Below are 21,013 nucleotides of genomic sequence, written 5' to 3'. Positions count from 1 at the left end.
ATAGATTCTCTATGGGGTTCAGGTCAGGTGAGTTTGCTGGCCAATCAAGCACAGTAATCCCATGGTCATTGAACCATTGAACCAGGTTTTGGTGCTTTGGCAGTATGGGCAGGTGCCAAGTCCTGCTGGAAAATGAAGTCAGCATCCCCATAAAGCTCGTCTGTGGAAGGAAGCATGAAGTGCTCCAAAATCTCCTGGTAGACGACTGCGTTGACCTTGGACTTAATGAAGCACAGTGGACCAACACTAGCAGATGACATGGCTCCCCAAATCAACACAGACTGTGGTGGAAACTTCACACTGGACTTCAAGCATCTTGCAGTGTGTGCCTCTCCATTCTTCCTTCATACTCTGGGTCCTTGGTTTTCAAATGAGATGCAAAAGTTGCTCTCATCAGAAAAGAGGACTTTGGACCACTGAGCAACAGACCAGGTCTGTTTTTCTTTAGCCCAGGTAAGACGCTTCTGACGTTGTTTGTTGTTCAGGAGCGGCTTGACAAGAGAAATACGACATTTGAAGCCCATGTCCAGGATCTGTCTGTGTGTGGTGGCTCTTGATGCACTGACTCCCGCCTCAGTCCACTCCTTGTGAAAGTCCCCAACACTTTTGAATGGCCTTTTCCTGACAATCCTCTCCAGGCTGCGGTCATCCCTGCTGCTTGTGCACCATTTTCTTCCACACTTTACCCTTCCACATAACTTTCTATTAATGTGCTTTGATACAGCACTTTGGGAACATCCAACTTCTTTTGCAATTACCTTTTGAGGCTTTCCCTCCTTATGGAGGGTGTCAATGATGGTTTTCTGCACAACTATCAGGTCAGCAGTCTTTCCCATGATTGTGATTCCTACTGAACCAGACTGAGAGACCATTTAAAGGCTCAGGAACCCTTTGCAGGTGTTATGGCTTAATTAGCTGATTAGAGTGGGACACTTTGAGCCTAGAATATTGCACCTTTTCACAATATTCTAATTTTCTGAGATTGTGGATTTGGGGTTTTCATGAGCTGTAAGCCATAATCATCACAATTATGACAAATCACAGCTTGAACTATTTTGCTTTGCATGTAATGAGTCTATCTCATATATTAGTTTCATCTTTTAAGTTGCATTACTGAAATAAATGAACTTTTGCACGATATTCTAATTTTTTGAGTTTCACCTGTACTGTACACTTGATGATTCTGAGACATACGGTACACTTGATGTCTCAAAGTACATGGCCAAGGTTGGTCTCTATGTTCTGGATTCTCTTCTCTGTAAATTGGGGAAGACGTGTACCAGGAGTAAGCTAAACAGAATTTTTCAGTGAACATAGAAAACAGACACAGGATGAAAAAATAATCCAGAAATCTAACCACAAGAAAGATCTTTGTTATTGACTTGAGGGATAATGCAGATACACACATGGTTATGGGAACATCTTGTCAATGGATCCTCAGTGAATTATTAAAACAAATAGTGCCAACTATAATTTGATATATCAAATTAAGCAGTGTTGGCCTATAACAGCATCAATGTATATAGAAATACCAGGATGCAGGGATGAGGTTCCAGGTTAACCCAAGCCAATCAGAGTATGTGGTCTCATCAAACAAATCCAGCAATTTGCCCGCCCACCATCAACTATAATGATAAGGCACTGCAGGGACCTTTGGTCAGCTGCTTCAGAATGACCAATAATAGGCTATTTATTATGTGCAAACCACCTCACTATAAAAGGGGGCACAGAACATAGAGTCAGTGTATTGGAAAAAAACTGTAGGGAAAAGATAGTGAAAGCTGTCAAACTGCATATAGAGAAATTCAGGGTCAGTTTGGAAACTGTACTTTAACTCTGAATAATAGTTCTTTGGACAATCAAACCATTGACCCCTTTGCTGTCTTTTTTTTTCCTTTTATCTTTTTTATTTTGTTATTTGGTTGATTTAAGGTAGGTGGTCACTTTTAGCATGCTGTCCCATCCATATCAAGCACCTTTTGTTTGCTGCAAGGCTTCCATTTAAAAATACTTTTGCTTTAGCTGCGCAGTATTTTGTTTTTATTTATTTATTTATTTTGGGAGGCATACTGCTTTTTTTATTCAGTGTTGTTAGAGCATTTATTTGACGTTAAACTTGTTTTAAATTTTTTTTTTTATCAATGTTTTCCTTTAAAAAAAAGGGAGCTTTTATTTTAGGGTTGGCTTTTTGAGATTTTTGTTTCCTTTGAAGGTTTGCTAATTTACATTTTTTGTTGATAGGACTTTTTTAATTTCGGAGTGCTCAGAGTATAGTATTTACATTTTCCTGATTATCGTATCTTGGAGCTGTCTTTTTTTCTCAGCTCGCAATGCATCATTTGAAAGAAAATTTAAACTACCGTATTTTTCGCTCCATAAGACGCACCTGACCATAAGACGCGCCTAGGTTTTAAAGGAGAAAAACAAGAAAAAAAATATTCTGAACCAATGGACTGCAGACATAGTACAGGAAGTGACCAGACACTGCGGACACAGTACAGGAGATGACCAGAGACTGCAGACAGTACAAGAGATGACCAGAGACTGCGGACACAGTACAGGAGATGACCAGAGACTGCAGACAGTACAAGAGATGACCAGAGACTGCGGACATAGTACAGGAGATGGCCGGAGACTGCGGACACAGTACAGGAGATGGCCGGAGACTGCGGACACAGTACAGGAGATGGCCGGAGACTGCGGACACAGTACAGGAGATGGCCGGAGACTGCGGACACAGTACAGGAGATGGCCGGAGACTGCGGACACAGTACAGGAGATGACCAGAGACTGCGGACACAGTACAGGGGATGACCAGAGACTGCGCACACAGTACAGGAGATGACCAGAGACTGCGGACACAGTACAGGAGATGATTAGAGACTGCAGACATAATACAGGAGAAGGACCAGAGACTGTGGACATAATACAGGAGAAGGACCAGAGACTGTGGACACAGTACAGGAGATGGATCAGAGACTGTGGACCCAGTACAGGAGATGACCAGAGACCGCGGATATACTACAGGAGATGACCAGAGACTGCGGACATACTACAGTAGATGACCAGAGACTGAGGACATAGTACAGGAGATGGACCAGAGACTGTGGACACAGTACAGGAGATGGACCAGAGACTGTGGACACAGTACAGGAGATGACCAGAGACTGCGGACACAGTACAGGAGATGACCAGAGACTGCAGACAGTACAGGGGATGACCAGAGACTGCAGACAGTACAGGGGATGACCAGAGACTGCGGACAGTATAGGGGATGACCAGAGACTGCGGACAGTACAGGAGATGACCAGAGACTGCAAACAGTACAAGAGATGACCAGAGACTGTGGACAGTACAGATGACCAGAGACTGCAGACAGTACAGATGACCAGAGACTGCAGACAGTACAGGGCATGACCAGACACTGCGGACCTTTAGGGAGGGATGGGGAGCGGGTACCTGAATTTGACAGGTACCCGCTCCCACTTCCGTGGAGTTCTCCTTCCTATACTGTGGCCACCCGACTTTGACAGCCGGGTTCCCACTGCACATGCGCAAGAAGCACTGCGCTTTGTGAATGGCCCAGCGTCTTTTGGGACCTGTCATGTGTCCCAGAAGACATCGGACCATTCACAAAGTGCAGCGCTTCTCGCGCATGCGCAGTGGGCACCCGGCTGTCACAGATGCCGGGGAGGGAAGATGCTGGGGCGGGAAGAAGCCGGCGCGGGAAGACTACAGCGCTGGACTGAGGAACAGGTGAGTTCCTTCCGCAGAGAACAGCTGAGCGGCCGGCCCGGTATTCTGACATGGTGGCGGCGCAAAATACCGGACCGGCCACTTTATATTCGCTCCATAAGACTCACTGACATTTTCCCCCCTTTTTTGGTGGGAAAAAAGTGCGTCTTATGGAGCGAAAAATACGGTAAATAAAACTCTGTGTGCCTAAACCACTTCACATTATATCACTGATTTTGAACAGACCCCCTATCACCATGGAAAAAATAAAAGTCAGGCATACCAATTAGACCCATTAGGCTCCGTGTACACAAGCCTACCCTGACCGCGGGGAAACGCAAATCGCATTGCATTTTCCTGCGGTCGGCGGTCAAAACGTTACTATCCTGAACACGATTCTTCTGCGTTCAGGAGAGGGAGGCTACTACATATTCTATACCCAGTGCTCGATTTCTCACCTCTTTTAAGTCTGTCCACATGTTGAGCGCAAAATGAACTATTGATGAGGTCATAAAGTGAGGTGAGCAGGTTTTTCACTTATTGGTGGTGGCACGGTTGGCACTGAAGAAGAGAGATTTATCTTATACACATTGCATAGAGGTGTTATAAGAGACTTTTTCATGGGACTTTAATTTTGGTACAGGTGTTGTGAAGTCGCTATCATATTATTTTTGGGTGTGTTGCGCTGATTGAATAGGGGTTTAAAAGCTGTGATGATTACACATCATTACTTGGACCCTGTACAATGTGATTAGCTGTAGTCAATCACAGCATGTCAACAATAAGCCCAGCTGTTATGAATGTAACCCATTCATGACAGTTCAAATGATTTCTGTCACAGTGATAATCACTGTACCACCAATCATCACAGTGTTAAAAAATAAAAATCCCTGATCACCCCCTAGGGTAGTACAGTGTCACTATGATGACACTGAACTACTCTGATGAAAGTATGTAAAAAAATCGTAAGAAAAAGCAAAATGTTTAAAAATAAAGAAAAATGTTTTGAAAAATTGAATTAAAAAACATTATTTTTTCTTTTTACATACTGTCACCAGTCTGTATCCCTGATCATTGCCACACCAGTCATATGATGACTCTGTACTGTACTGGTGATAGTATGTAAAAAAAAAAAAATAATAATAATAATTTAATTTATTCAGTTTCCTAAAAATTGTGACAAAAAAATCACAACTTCAAAAAACTTGCAATGCCTTTTGCATTGTACTGTCTACTTTCCAGAAAGGGGTCATTTGGTGGTTATTTGCACTCTCCTGGTGTTTTAGGGCCCCAAGGAATGAGATATGCTGACAGTACATAAGAAATAATCAATTTTCAAATATATATACAATATACCATATTTTGTAGATTTAGGTTATTTTTACCAAAGAAATGTATCAAAATACATGTTGGCCTAAATTTATGAAGGAAGATTATTTATTTGCAAAATTTTATAACAAACTAAGAAATTTTTTTTTTAAATTTTGTTATTTTTTGTTTATATAGCAAAAAATAAAAAACCCCACTGGTGATTAAATACCACTAAAAGAAAGCTCTATTTGTGTGCACACAATGATAAAAATTTAATTTGAATAAAAGTGTTGCATGACCGAGCAAATGCCAGTTAAAGTAATGCAGAATAGCAAAAAAAGTCCTGGAAGGCGATAAGACCTTGCGGAGGTCAAGTTGTTAAAGGATTACATCATACTGTTCCATAACAGCACATGCAATCTTCATCCCTCAATCCTTTCAGCATGTTACTTAAAGGATTTGTGTATTTTCAATGTTGCCTTTTAAGCATATATTAAATGTATTAATAGTAAAAAGATCAAGTCTGAGCATGTAGGCCTTTTACAAAATAATCTAGAGTGAGTGACTGGGGACAAAGAGAAGGCAAATTTATTAAATACCTTCTTCAGCTTTGTGTATACAAAGGAGCATGGGGGAGCTCTTGTCCATAATGGGCATGGTATTGACACAGCTCCAGATGATCCATATTGGCTCACAACTGATATGATCCAGAAATCTTTAGACAGGATAAAGGTGAATAAAGCACCTGGACCGGATGGCATACACCCAACACGGGTCCTTAAAGAATTGAGCTCTGTCATTTCAAAGCCATTATTTCTAATTTTTAGGGACTCTTTAATGATTGGCATAGTACCACTGGATTGGCGTAAGCCCAATCTTGGAGGTATAGTTGTTGGACTATTAACTGATCTTTTTAATCAAACTCTAACAGGAGAAGTTCCCTATGACTGGTGAACAGCTAATATTGTACTTATCCACAAGCAGGGCAGAAAGGTAGAAGCAGGCCAGTGAGTTTAACATCGGTTGTTGTCAAGGTAATGGAATCATTCCTGAAAAGAAGGATCATTGATCACTTAAAAACACAGAACTTGCTGGATACAAAGCAGCACGGCTTTAAAAAGGGCAGATCATGTCAGACTAATCTGATTGGATTTTTTTTACTATATTACCAATGTTTTGGACCAGGGTGGTGCCGTGGACATAGCATATCTTGATTTCTGCAAGGCATTTGATACAGTTCCACATAATGAACTAATACAAAAGTTGTACAAGCTAGGACTTAGCCCTTGGGTGGTTCAGTGGACATGCAGCTGGCTAAAGGATAGATACCGAGTGTAGTTGTAAATGGGGTTCACTCGGAAAAGAGACCAGTCACTAGTAGTGTACCACAAGGCTCTGTACTAGGTCCTATTGAATCTATATGTAAGTGATATAACTAAAGGTTTGTTGGGCAATGGGTATGTCTTTTATGGTATGGCAATGGGTAAGTCTTTCTGCTGATGACACAAAGGTGTGCAATAGGGTTGATATCCCTGGAGGTGTATGTAACATGGAACATGATTTGGCATTGCTAGAAGATTGGTCATAAAAGTGGAAATTGCAGTTCAATGTTTCTAAATGTTAAATAATGCACCTAGGGAAAAAGAATCACTTGAGAGTACAGCATTGGAGGTACATTGTTGGCCAGCACTTTAGAGGAAAAGGACTAGGGGGTACTTATTTCAGATAATTGCAAAATGAGCAAACAGTGTGGCCAGGCAGTGGAGGAAGCAAATTGAATTCTAGGATGCATCACTAGAGGGATCACTAGCAGGAGGAAAGAGCTCCTGATTCCCCTATATACAGTTGCAAGAAAAAGTATGTGAACCCCTTGGGATTATGTGGAGTTTTGCATGAATTGGGCATAAAATGTGCTCTGAACATCATCTAAGTCACAACAATAGAAGAACACAGTCTGCTGAACATAATACTACACAAACATTAGATGTTGCCATGGTTTAATTGCACATAACATGTAAACATTCACAGTGCAGGGAGGAAAAAGTATGTGAGGCCCTAGCTTAATGCCTTCTCCCAGAGCTAATTGGAGCCAGGAGTGAGCCAACCTTGACTCCAATCAGTGTGATGATATTGGAGGTGTTGCTGACAGCTGTCCTGCCCTTAAAAAACACACACCTGTTTTGGGTTTACTGGTTTCAAGAAGCACTGTCTGATGTGAACCATGCCTCGCAGAAAAGAGCTCTCAGAAGACCTACGATCAAGAATTGTTGACTTGCATGAAGCTGAAAAGGGTTACAAAAGTATCTCCAAAAGCCTTGATGTTCATGTGTCCACGGTAAGACAGACTGTCTACAAATGGAGAAAGTTTAGCACTGTTGCTACTCTCCCTAGGCGTTGTCGTCCTGTGAAAATGACTGCAAGAGCACAGCGCAGAATGCTGCATGAGGTAAAGAAGAATCCCAGAGTGTCAGCTAAAGACCTACAGAAATCTCTGGCACATGCTAACATTTTTGTTGACACATCTACAATAAGGAAAACATTAAACAAGAATGGAGTACATGGGAGGACACCACGGAGGAAGCCATTGCTGTCCAAAAAGAATATTGCAGCACGTTTGAAGTTTGCAAAAGAGCACCTGGATGTTCCACAGCACTACTGGCAAAATATACTTTGGACAGATGAAACCAAGATTGAGTTGTTTGGGAAGAACACACAACACTATGTGTGGAGAAAAAAAGGCACAGCACACCAACATCAAAACCTCATCCCCACTGTAAAACATGGCGGAGGGAGCATCATTGTTTGGGGATGCTTTGCTGCCTCAGGGCCTGGACGGATTGTTGTCATTGATGGGAAAATGAATTCCAGAGTTTATCAAGACATTTTGCAGGAAAACGTACGACCATCTGTCCGCCAACTGAAGCTCCGCAGAGGATGGGTGATGCAACAGGACAATGACCCAAAGCATACAAGTAATTCAACAAAACAATGGCTGCAACAGCACAGAATACGCCTTCTGGAGTGGCCCAGTCAGAGTCCTGACCTCAACCCGATTGAAATGCTGTGGCATGACCTTAAGAGAGCGATGCACACCAGACATCCCAAGAATATTGCTACACTGAAACAATTTTGTGAAGAGGAGTGGTCCAAAATTTCTCCAGATCGTTGTGCAGGTCTGATCTGCAACTACAGGAAACGTTAGGTTGAGGTTATTGCTGCCAAAGGAGGGTCAACCAGTTATTAAGTCCAAAGGTTCACATACTTTTTCCTCCCTGCACTGTGAATGTTTACATGTTATGTGCAATTAAACCATGGCAACATCTAATGTTTATGTAGTATTATGTTCAGCAGACTGTGTTCTTCTATTGTTGTGACTTAGATGACGTTCAGAGCACATTTTATGCCCAATTCATGCAAAACTCCCAAGGGGTTCACATACTTTTTCTTGCAACTGTAGATCTTTAGATAGACCTCATTTAGAATACTGTGTCTACTTCTAAAGACCTCAATGATATTGATAAGATAGAATAAGTCCAGAGACGAGTAATACAAACAATGAAAGCTCTGGGGAATAAAACATATCAAGAGCGACTTCAGGAACTTAACATGTACAGTCTGAAAGAAAGAATGGAAAGGGGAGACATGACTGAAGCCTTTAAATACATCAAGGGGATGAATAGGGTTCAGGAGGGCACTATTTTCAACATTAAACCAAAATCAAGAACACAAGGAAAGGACCTTAATTTAACTGGAGGAAAGCTCAAAACTAATCTCAGAAAGTACTATTTTACTGAAAGAGTAGTTGATACATGGAATAAACTTTCAGCAGAGGTAGTGAGCCAGTCAACAGTACATAGCTTCAAACATGCTTGGGACAAGTATAGATCTATACTCAGACATAAACGTTAACAAAAAACAAACAAGCAAACAAAAAAACAAAAAAACAACCCCCCCCCCAAAACCCCCCCCCCCAAAAAAAACGGCAGAGTACTCAGTCTTTTTCTACCATCACCTTTCTATGTTTCTATGTTTCAGTCAATAGAGCAGTGGATGGTGGCAGTAGAGCAGTGGACGGTGTAAGGAGGGCAATGGATGGTGTCAGTAGTTTTTTATTTTTAGATATACTTTTATTTTTAACATTACTATTTTTTATTATTTCTTTTATTTCTTTTACTATTTCTTTTAGGAGCCTCATTGGGTACTTTGGGGAAATTTCAGGGGTCTAAGCAGAGTCCTAATGTCTCACTTTTGAGACAGAGAAAGGGATTGAGGGCAGAGATTCTGCAGACCCTTTTTCTGAAGCTTCAGCTGCACTGGACACTGAATAAATGGAAAGCACTTTCTTTCTGTGCATTTACAAACTGAAGCTTAGTAAACACAGTTTACTATGCTTCAGTGATGAACAAACACATTCCAGGCAGTACGGGGGAATCTGCACCTCACATGATGATTAGGGTGTGCCCAGGCAGAACTGACACACCCTGTGCGCACGCCTATGATAATACCTTTAAATATGTACTTACCGGGGTGACTTGTAGCTCTCCCTTCTTTACCAGCTTCTTAATTTTTCTCAGCGCCTTATTTCGCTTACGAAGTACCCACAGTGGATTAAATCCAGCCTGAGAACAAAAAGAACTTTAGTGTAAACAGCATGGGCAGAATAATTATTATTAAAAAACTATTAAAAAGGTAGATCAAACCAAAAGAAAAACTTACTGCAGCAATGAGTTTGTCTTTGAAGAATTCACTATTGGCAAAGAAAACAGGAGCTGGGCATCTGAAAATTCGAACTCCTTTAGGCTGACAAATCTGGTACAAAAACAAAAAAATTATTAATTAATCCAGCTGAACTTTCATTTTAAATCAGCTAAATACATTTCAGGTGCATCAAAACAAAAAGTGTAACAGTACAAAACCTGCATTTAAAGTGGTTGTAAAGGCTCAACATTCTATGCATGAAGGTAAAAAACCTTCTGTGTGCAGCAGCACCCCAGATCCCCTAATACTCAACTGAACCCCCTCTCTATCCAGCGATGTCTACGAGAGCCTCGGCTCTCTGCCACAGCCATTGTGCCAATCAGGAGAGGGAGGGGCCCAGGGCCAAGCCACGATTCTGTGTGTGAAAGCTGCTTGCTCTGGGGGAACTCAACCGGAGGAGGCACCAGGAGTGTGGCAGGGGGATCCGAGAAGAGGAGGATCTGGGCTGCTGTGTGAAATCACTGCACAGAGCAGGTAAGTATAACATATTTGTTATTTTTTCAAAAATATAACATTTTAATAACACCTTAAGCTTCATACACACGATGAGAATATCAGCCATTTATTTTTGTATGCTAGTCTCATATGGAAAATGAAGAGGTTACTAAAGTTACAAAAATTCTCATGCAACAGAATACAATTACAGAAGTGATACTGTATAATGTATTGTATTGTATTCTTTAGTTTCTGAGCATGTGTCTTGGATTTCCGATATTTTTCGGACAAATACTGTACTGATTAAATTAAAATTGTATGTTCTGTTATCGTATAAGAAAATCTTTTGCGTTTGTCCCTTCGCATAATTCCGCATGAACTTTTGTGATCGGTTCTCGAGAGCTGTGCACGAACGATCAGATTATCGGATAACCGCTTTGAAAGCAGTATTTTTTATCCTATTTTCTGATTGTGTGTACAAGGCATTAGCCAGATAAACCTAGATATATGACCTACTGTGTATAAACAAATAACAGCTGCCCTTCGTTACGTGTGAACCCACACTACAAAAAAAAAATGGACGGCACTAATTTTTTTTACTGTAGTGATGTACTCTAAAACTATAAAAAAAAGGACATTTAACCACTTGAAGCATGGGAGCAGAGTGGCCTGGCATCTATATAAAGCACATTTTGACCTTCTTAAAGAGGTAAAAACCCATTTGGTGAGTGAGCATTCTTGAAATGTGGTGTGTGAAGCAGGGGCGGACTGACCATTTGGAAACTCGGGCATTGCCCGAGGGCCCGGGGTCAGTAGGGGGCCCCATGAGATGCCCCTGGTACCTTTTTCATAGGCTTTTTTGAGTTTTGGCAAGGACACAGGGGCCCCATGATCCCTTATTGCCTAGGGGCCCTATGAGTTGTCAGTCCACCCCTGGTGTGAAGTGAGCTCTATCTCACAGTAGTGGATGACATGAAAGTCTTATTTGGAACATATTGCACTGTTATATATTGGTATTGTGCAGCAAGCACATGGACGCTAATGTTTCACAAAAATATGGACATTGTGATTGAGCACATGTTGGATTGTAGTCATTATAGAAGTGACACTATACTGTATATGTATTGTGGCAAGTAGTTTCTTCTTAATTCTTTTTATTTATATTTTTATAGTGTGAGTATTTTAAAACAAAAAGTGTGTAAAGTCTTACATTGTGTTTTCTTTGGAAAGCAATCCCAGACTGAGTAGAAATGCCTGTCCCTTGCCAGCATGCTGTAGAAGTAGATTATTTCCTTCTCTGAGGAAACAGTGGTCTCTCTGTAGAAATCCAACAAACCACTGATAAGTCAGAGCTAAAGCTCTCCAATCGGCAGAAAGCATGAGGTTTCCTGAACAGAGAGCTGTAGCTCTGAATCAGCAGAGGGCATGCTGGACCTTTGTAATGCCATTGCTTCCACATAGAGAGCAAGGATCCAACTTTACAATATGCTGGCAGGAGGCAGGCTTTTTTACTTGGGATGTTATTGCTTTCCAGAGAACACAACTGTAGAGCTCACTATATAGGTTACACTCTGATTGCACAATCCTCTATAGATCTACCAACAAGTATGTAGTGGAAGGGCCTCCCTGATAGGATATAAATTGATTGGATAGTTTAGGTAGGTGCTCAAATTACATATTTTTGGGTAGATCTAAGGTTGATTGTCAGATTGTATTGTGTATGGTCAGCCTAAAGGTGGTTGTACAATCTCAGATTTTATAGTGCATAGCCAGCCTAAGATTTTGCACACCTTTTGTTTTGAAGCAACTAAAATGTATTTAACTGAGTTAAACTGAAAACTGCAGAGCATGCTGTAAATGCAGTCCGAGCTGCGTATGCGTGGCTCAAATCACATTAATGCTGACAGGCAGGATGGACATTTATGACAGGAGAGACCTCTAGGGCCTTATCTGTTATAAAATCCTTGCCTGTCAGCGGATTTTGGCATGCAGGGGTTTACTACTGCTTTAAGCACAATCTTCAGGAACCTCATTCTAAAATGTAAAAGACTAAACTTAGTCTTACATAGGGCAGGCTCCACACATGTAAGAACCCAACATTAGGGGCAATTTATGTTGGGTGTCCGTCTAGTATTCCATTTCTTCTTCCTCGTTTTTTTTCCCCCTCACAGCTAACATGACCCCACTGCTGAAATAGAGGGGCAGGGGGTAAAAAAAGATGCTGTGCAAGTGCCTGATGTCCTCCTTATCAACCACGGATGTCAGTGGTTGTTAAGATGCTGGTAGCTGGCCTGGACAGCGCCCAAGGTTGTAATATTGCACAATAAAGCAAAAACAATATTATGGTGTTGTGTATGTATAGGTAACTAAGTGGAAAGGGAAGGGAAAGAATATTATGACACAGTCTGTTAATAGTCTCTTTTGAATGCAGTCCTTTTTGTAAAAATAAACAATAAATGAATCCTAAAAAGTCTGCTTCAGTACAGCTGCAGCTCCCCAGGAAGAGGATTGGATGCACTCATCTGTAGTAATAGGCAAAAAACACAGGAAGCACCACTACCTAAGTGTAGCATGTATAAAAGAATTCCAAGGAAGGATATAAATTAAGAATTGCGCTCACATTTATTAAAAGGATAAAAGCATGTATGAACACACATCTACTGGAGGACTGCAGAGCTCGGCAGGGTCGTCGCTGGGATGGCAAAGCAAGGTTCAAGGCTAACCCGGTTAGGCGTGTGGATCGTGCTGGTAATGGCGCTAGAAGCTATCACAACCTTTCCATAACTGAATCTATAGCCTTTAAGGCACTTAAGGACAATTATGACATCATTGTCAAGCCTGCCAATAAGGGGGGAGGCATAGTAGTCCTTGGTAAATCAGACAACTTAATTGAGGTCTCAAGACTTCTCTCCGATTCTAATACTTATCACAAACTTCGTGCTGATCCCTCAGAAGCTTTTGTCAATGAAGTGAAACATCTTGTTCTAGCGGCTAAAGCAAATAAAGTTATCAACAACAAGGAACCCGCTTTTTTCTTGAGGGAATTTTATCAAACACCTTATTTCTATTATCTACCAAATGTTCACAAAGATCCTACCAATCCACTTAGTAGACCCATTGTAAACTCCATGGGTAGTGTGACATATGGATTAGCTCAATACATTGATCTTTTCTTACAACCCTTGGTTCAACAGCTACCATCATACATTTGAGATTCTAGTCACCTTATCTATACTCTCCAAAAATACTCCTGGGAACCCACTTATTGCTGGCTATCTTTAGATGTCAGTTCTTTATATATTTCTATACCGCACACCATAGGCTTAAGGGCAGTAGAACACTTCCTATTCCAACATTGTGATCTCCACTACAAACAGGCACAATTTGTTCTGTTTCGATAAACAATATTATCTCCAAGTAACGGTGCTTAGGCGCTTCCTGTGTTTTTTGCGTGTTGCACAATAAAACCCATGACTTTGTATAACAAAAAAGCAGGCTTGATCCACACTCTGGTTTGGGCAATTTGGGGCAATTTATAGCTACTTTGAAGAACCCAGAAGGCACCCCATGGTGCCTAGGCACCCTGGTTGAAAAAGGCTCATTTATAACAAACAGTACAGACAGAATTTATGCCTTACATATTTAACTTTAGAAAAGTGGAATTTTATTGGCTGCTATGGATTCTGCACATTACACATTACCATTGTACTTTTAACAGCTTTAGTTCATAAGTCAAATGTTCTTGTTATACACACACAACATTTAGTTCTAATTTTGCCAAGACTTACGTCATAAAAGTCTTTCCTATTTTTGTAGATGTCAGTTTGCTCAATATTGGCTAACACTGTAAACTTGGGGCTGCAGAAAAAAATATATTAGTATGTATTGGTCACGACATCGTCAATGTCTTATGCCAAGCATAAACAAAGAAGTCAGAAGAAGCTAAACTAATAAATGTTGATTGATTTAAATATACTAAAATTTTGATTGTTGCACACAGCTGTATCTGTTGAATATAACCACGTCTGGGCATACTATCCTAAGGGCTCAATATGTATAGTATAGACTCATTGTTTCATAGGCAGACCAAAGAAAGCATAACATTTTTTATTTGCCAAAATGATAGCTCAAAAGCTCCAAAAAGAACAAAAGATTAAAGAAAATAGTAATGTTCTGTTAGTTTAGACCAGGCCTAGGCAAATTACAGCCAAGGGCCACATCCTGCTAATTGGCTATCCCTATCTGGCCTTCGATGTCTCCACTGTCAGCATGCCTCTCTTGCAATAGCCAGCTGTGAAGCCGCAAGCTGTCACAGCCGAGTGCCCACAGTTAAGATGCCAGCACTGTGGACAGACTACAGGAGGTGAAAACAGCTTGGCTGAGCACAGTGCTGGATCTTGGGACAGGTAACTGTCTGTCTCTGTAGCCACTGACTTGTAAGGTTTACACAGGAAAATGGAGCTCCTCTTTAGCCCTAAGAATGCTGCACTATCATGCTGCAATTCCATGCTTTGTATGTGGTTGTGGCGCAGCTGCACTGAACTGCATGGGTGAGTTTGACAAGCAGTGCTGCTTGTCAAACTATGCAGTGCAAGTAAAAATGCTGCTGTCATGAATCAAAGCAACACAACCACGGCATGTGAACAGCCGCTCTGGCTGTTATTTCACAGTTTGGGTGGGCGGCAGGGTGGCACAGCCACCTGTTTTTACCCATCCCTGACTGCCCATCTGAAAGAGACCTATTTCATGAACCTATTATTCCTAGCACCATATATATGGTTTCAGTACGTACCTATGGACCTTCCCAGTTTAAAAATTAACGTTGAGCAGAATTACATTTGGCCCTCCTCAACAGTCCCAGTTTCTCATGAGGCCCCTTAGGAAAATTAATTTTGCACCCCTAATTTAGACAGTGCAGTAGTTAGTGTAGTGAATGGTCTATGATAAGCTAAGGCCCCTTTCACACAAATTGTATCCATTCAATCAGCTGGGGATCCATGAACAGATCTCCTGCTGAATCTGAGCCAAACAGTATGGATGTCACTTTTGTGACATATTGGTCTTTTCAATTTGTTCTGCCTGGACCTTAATGGACCCTTGTTAGGAGTATGGACAGGCAGATGTAAATGAATGTGTATCTGCTTACACCCCACTACCTCTGATCCATCACGTTTATCTCCAAAAAAAATGGAAAAGGACGCAGACTTTTTCTGGTGTGTCTTTTCTGCCCTATAAGGGCTCAGAAGTAACCAGATGTAAACATATACACATCCATCTGCCTGCCCATAGACTTATACAGAGCTTTTGTTCAGATCTGCCAGAAAAACTGACAGGCAGATCTGAGCTGAATGACTCTATGAAAGAACCCTAAGATTGCCTATGTGAATATACATTTCTGCAACATCAGGCAGCATTTTATACATTAATGATACATACTGTGATTTCTCTTTGTAAGGCATGTAAAGATGTTTCTATTTATCTAGCATTATAAAATAGGTAAGTTCACTTACAATTGCACACGGAACACCACGGTCAGAAGTTCAATTCCCACACCAACAGCGAGCCCAAGATCCAGACCAAGAATTACAGAGGCTAGGAATGCCATTATCCAGACAAGCTGTCAGGAAAACACACAGTTTAATCTGTAGTGATCAGAATAAGCACAACATCACTAAAAGCAGGACTTGCATATGAAATTTGTACTTTGTTTGAATGAGAATGAAGTTTACAACTATCCCGTTTGTCTGAATTCAGCACGGGGATTTTAGGCAGTATCATGTACTATGTGATTTGGTGATATATGTGATTTTTAATTATCTGTGTGAATTTACAAAGCAGCTTATTTCAATCTACCCCATTTGTAGTCTATTTTCTATTAAAGTGTTACTAAACCCAGGACCCTGAATTCACTCTATCTGGTCTCCCACAGTACACAGAACATGGAAATGTAATGATTTTAGTAAATATAAACTGCTAAATACCTTTTCCCATCATCAGTTAGAGCAGCCTTGTGACTTCAGCAGAACACTGGTTAAAGCTTGTAGGAGGAGTTTTATTTCCGGTCTAGGAGGATGCAGAACCCCTGACCTCTGTCTGGACAGTGCTGATTGGCCCTGTGCTGATCGCATGCACTCTCCCGAGAAAAAAAAGCCTCTCTAGCAATACCCACCAAACTGAGCATGTGCAGAATGGCTATGGTTCAGTCTGCTTTATCAGGTGGACATTTGAACAAGAGGAGGGGCATAAAAAACAGGATAAAACAGCCTTTTTACAAAATGCAGAGGATTAACCCCTTTACCTTTCACAGTGAGTATAACAAGCATGCTTTACTGCATATACAGATTTTATTGTTGTGGGTTTAGTGGCACGTTAAAGCTGAACTCCAGCAAAACAGCTAAATAAACAAATGCAATATTTTCCTGTATATGAGAGCTATTTTGCTTGCCAAAAGATTTTTATTTCTATTTTTTCTGAGATTTACACATCTCTGGGACATACTAAAGCCAGTCTGCAGACCTGACTTTGGTCAGATGAGGAGAAGCAGCAGACTGATGAGCTCATTTCTCTGTAACTCTGCTCTCCTTTCCTGTCCATGTTGATTGTTATCATGAGAACTCTGCAGCATTACTGAATGGCTTCTCGTGCTGCTTCCCTGTCATCACTCTGAGCTCTGCTGCATGATATTCAAGAGGCTGCTACCAGATAATATTCATGAACTTAAAATTACTAGTAATAGTAATAAATTAATGATATTAATTAGAAAAACCTGCACACATTTGTGTTTTTACTTTTGTCTGTCTGGAGTTCAGCTTTAAAAAAGTGGGTGCTGTAATGTAGTAAAAAAGGAAATCGCCATTGCCAAGCTTTTCGTAGGTTTTTGTTCTGTGCTTGTCAAGCTCATCCACCAGCATCACAGCTTTTCAAGTCATAATTCACAACCTACACAGCCTGCATTCCTGTGTGATTCCTCTGCAATTCAGTGGGGTGCTGATTTCATCCCATTCACACGAATGGGCTGAAATCGTACTGCATCATACCTAAAGTAGTGCATGAGCTACTGCAGTACCATGCAATTTGGTGTAGGCACACACACTGCATTTGCAATCTGCGTTTGGGATGTTGTTAGCAATAAATTGACACCCGCAGCAGAATGCACACCCAGTACATTTTGAATGCAGAATGCAGATTTGACGCACTATGTTCTGATGTGAACAAGCCCTTAATCAGATTGTTGAGCGATTAGCATGGAGACAAATGGAAAGCAGGGTAAGATCCCCAAACCAACTAGCAGCTGTACAACTTCAAGTGATTCTAAATGCTCAAGGTTTTTTCTTTTCATGTATTCTATGTATGAAGGTAAAAAAAAACTTCTGTGTGCAGGGGACCCCCCAGTCCCCTTCCCCCCCAATTCTTACCTGAGCCCCGTCCGATCCTGCAACATTCTTGACAGCCTCTGCTGTCTGAAGACTTTTCCTTCTCATTGACAGAGACAGCAGCAGGAGCCCATTGGCTCACAATGCTGTCAATCACAGCCAGTGAGCCAATGTGTCTTAGGCTACGTTCACACTAGCCTTGTGTGCAGGCGGCAGAGAGGCATTTGGGAAGCGTTTTTACCGCTTCCCAAACGCCTCTGCCAATTCTGCACATTACAGCACATGGTGCTGTTCTAACGGGAGCGTTTGCGTCGCGTCGCGTCGCGTTGCGTCGCGGCAAAACGGACGCCTCTGGTCGAGTCAGGAGGCTTTGAAGCCTCCTATTCTCGTCTATGGTGCCGCTCCGCAAACGCCCGGCCGGCGTTTGCGGTGCGGTTGTGACGCGGTTGCGGGGCGTTTGCGGAGCGGTAACACCACTCAAACTGCATTATAGGCGTTTGTGGGGCATTATTAACGCTCGGCAAACGCCTAGCAACCGCGTTAAAAACGCTCCGCAAACGCCGGACCAACGCTTGCCAAACGCTATAGGGGCGTTTGGCAAGCGTTGGCAAAACAGCCTAGTGTGAACGAGCCCTTATGGACACATAGAGCAGCAGCTTGGGGATGAGCATGCAGTGGTGCTCCCAGGGCAAGCAGCTTTTCCTGGGGGCATTGCTTGAGGGGGAGGAGCCAGGAGCAGTAGCCAATCAGCTTGTAACTTCAGCTTGTTCAATTAAGCTTTGACAAAAAAACCTGGAATCTGATTGGCTCCTATGAGGAGCTGTACCAGATTATGCACTCTCCAGTTTTCATAAATAAATCCCAGTATGTTTGATAAGCTATATATCTACATATATGTATGTAATCTTATCATTTCTGTAGGCGTGTTTGTTCACAGATCTATATAAAATAAAATATAACATGCTTGATAATTAGATGGTAAACATACAAATCCAATGCATAGAACAAAAAAATAATAATACAAACAAAGATCTACTTACGCAGTCATATTTGTCTCTCCTAAACAACACAGGAATTTCATTGAATTTCATCAGCATCCCCTTTAAATTTATCAGGATAATACCGGCCAAAACTGACTATAAAACAAAAAGTACAAAATAATTTTTAATTTAAAGGATATTGACTGAGGAAGTTCAACAAGATGAATAAAGCTGAAGTCTGGTAATAATTAATTTTGAACAATGTAAGAATAAGAGCAGCTTCACACTGCCCCACTGCAATTTTGCTAAACTAAAGTGCAGCTAACTTGTAGCTTTTGTGTGGGTTGGCTGAGCTTTCCCATAGACTTCTATGATGTCCTACAGTTGTGGTGCAGTTTCAGAAAGCGTGCTATAACTCTTGCATGCTACATCTTTGGTGCACTTTCTGAAACCGTACAAAAACGTGGAACATCATAGAAGTGTATGGGAAAGCATAACATGTATGAAGGCATGGGTTAGATGCGCTTTTCTCAAAGGGCAGCGGGACTACACTGGAGCAGTGTGAAGCCGCCCATGGTTACCACTAGTGATGTGTATCCCAAATATGGCTGCTGCTGAGCTCTCTAAAACTGTTAGATTCATTGCACTCGTACACTACAATATCCGCCGAATATCAATTTTGGCTGGAATACAGTACCTGGCATTCTGTGATTAGAGGAGGGATGGATGAACATTACAATCTCCCCTCCTCCAATCACAGAATGTCTTGTGTTCAGTTAAAGGAATGAATGGAGGAGGTGGAGAGCATAGACCACTATGAGGACTTTACTCCAGCTGGAACTGTATGTTATAGCGCCAGCTCTTACTTTAAGCCGGCCATAGATGGTTCGAATCTTAGTCAGTTCAGCAGAGACCAGCCAAGATTTGAACCATGTATGGGCTGGCTTAATGTACCCAAGTTGATTGGACTTGGGTCCTTCCAGATTTTACATGCGACTATTGCTAGTGGCAGTTATAGGTGCTATCAATAATTATTGTCTTGTCCTGGAAGGGACAACCTCCCCTGCTCCCCCCCCAGTAGTACACAAAGGCTCCACAAGAGGGATTCCCCTGTCAACACTGAAAGAAATTCACTCTATCTATGGCCAGCGTCAGTGTAAGGAAGTAATGAAACTATCAGCTTAGGGAACGCAGCAGCTTCCACACATGGGGCACACGTCATTAGTAGTAACTTATTCTTCCATTGCAAATGTCCAAAAATATTTTTTCTAGAGTTTAGCTTTCAGCCATTCATGCTAACCCCCCGAAGAAGTATCAATGTCATGTTCTTGAGACAATCACATAAGCCCAAACTTTGGAGTCCATTTTTTACAGATGCGAGTCAATACATTAGTATCTTTATGGGGTACGTGAAAAAAGACAGAATCCACAGGAAGCACATACAATACATGAAAGGAAAATATTTGCTCACATGCAAAACTGGCTATACACTGATCAATATTCAGCCAGATCAACGGGAACCAGCCTAATTTCGATCACTGCGTGGGCTCCCCCATGCGACAGAAGCCAATTTTGTGACCTCCCTAGCGGTCTGATTATGTCCATATTTCTGTGCTCAAAGCAATACATTTTTTTGCATGGAAATATGTTGTTTTTTAGTGTAGGCCTGTAATTTTTAGGAATAACTCACTGAAATCTGTCTGAACAAGTGTCTAGTAAACATCACGGGTATGTTAAAATTTGAAACACTAAATAAAAAATTATAATTTAATAAATAATGATAAAAAATAATAATATAATAATAATAAATTTAATTCAATAATGTAATCAAACCAAAAACACTGAAATTTGAAATATAGCTCCAAGTTCGCACATCACTGAGCAAAGTCGTAAAATCGTTTTCAGTGTCTGATGGCGAATTTCCCCACGAATCATTATCACTCAATTCTGCAAGTGGTTCTAATTTACTATCGCTGTTCTCTAGCTGATCTAAAACCACTTTTGACCTAAAGGGACACTTTTTGGATGCCATGGATGTTTCTCAGTTTCCAGGCAGAAAGAACAGTAAAAATGCAGGCAGGGCACAGGACAAAGCACTAGGGACAAAATGTATGTGAAATGGGTTGATACAGTAATGTTTTACTATGTGATTTTACTGTATTTTGTGAATGTCACTTTTAAAATTTTAAAATTTCCCACCAGTTCCGTCCCCATACGTTGCGATGTCGCAGGGAACGGAACCCGGAAGACAGATGCCGGCATCGGCCGCATTACATTGCCGGGGACACTGCAGGGGGATATCGCGGGAGCAAAGGACAAGGTAGGTGAAGAAGAGATCCCGGAGCAGAACGCATGGTAAGCCCGAGTGTAGCTCGGGGTTACCGCTTGTATTGCTGAAACTTTACCCCGAGTTACACTCGG

The 21,013-nt window shown here is 41.4% G+C and overlaps 1 protein-coding gene across 1 annotated transcript in view; it reads right to left on the bottom strand.

Annotated features, from left to right (window-relative positions):
- Positions 1–21,013, bottom strand: part of LOC149472905 (chloride anion exchanger-like) — a 102,934-nt gene that overhangs the window by 24,218 nt on the left and 57,703 nt on the right. The window contains exons 12-16 of the mRNA XM_089685132.1: positions 18,653–18,748; positions 15,750–15,856; positions 14,028–14,097; positions 9,763–9,855; positions 9,570–9,665 (exon numbers count right to left, since the gene is read on the bottom strand). Coding sequence (XP_089541258.1) covers positions 9,570–9,665; positions 9,763–9,855; positions 14,028–14,097; positions 15,750–15,856; positions 18,653–18,748 — 462 coding nt within the window. The remainder of the gene's footprint in view (positions 1–9,569; positions 9,666–9,762; positions 9,856–14,027; positions 14,098–15,749; positions 15,857–18,652; positions 18,749–21,013) is intronic.

Source organism: Staurois parvus, unplaced genomic scaffold (assembly GCF_062004578.1).
Source record: "Staurois parvus isolate SC_StPar_1 unplaced genomic scaffold, SC_StPar_1.0 ptg000019l, whole genome shotgun sequence".
Taxonomy (NCBI): domain Eukaryota; kingdom Metazoa; phylum Chordata; class Amphibia; order Anura; family Ranidae; genus Staurois; species Staurois parvus.
Note: the sequence above shows the minus strand (reverse complement) of the source record. Positions and strands in the feature narration are given on the sequence as shown.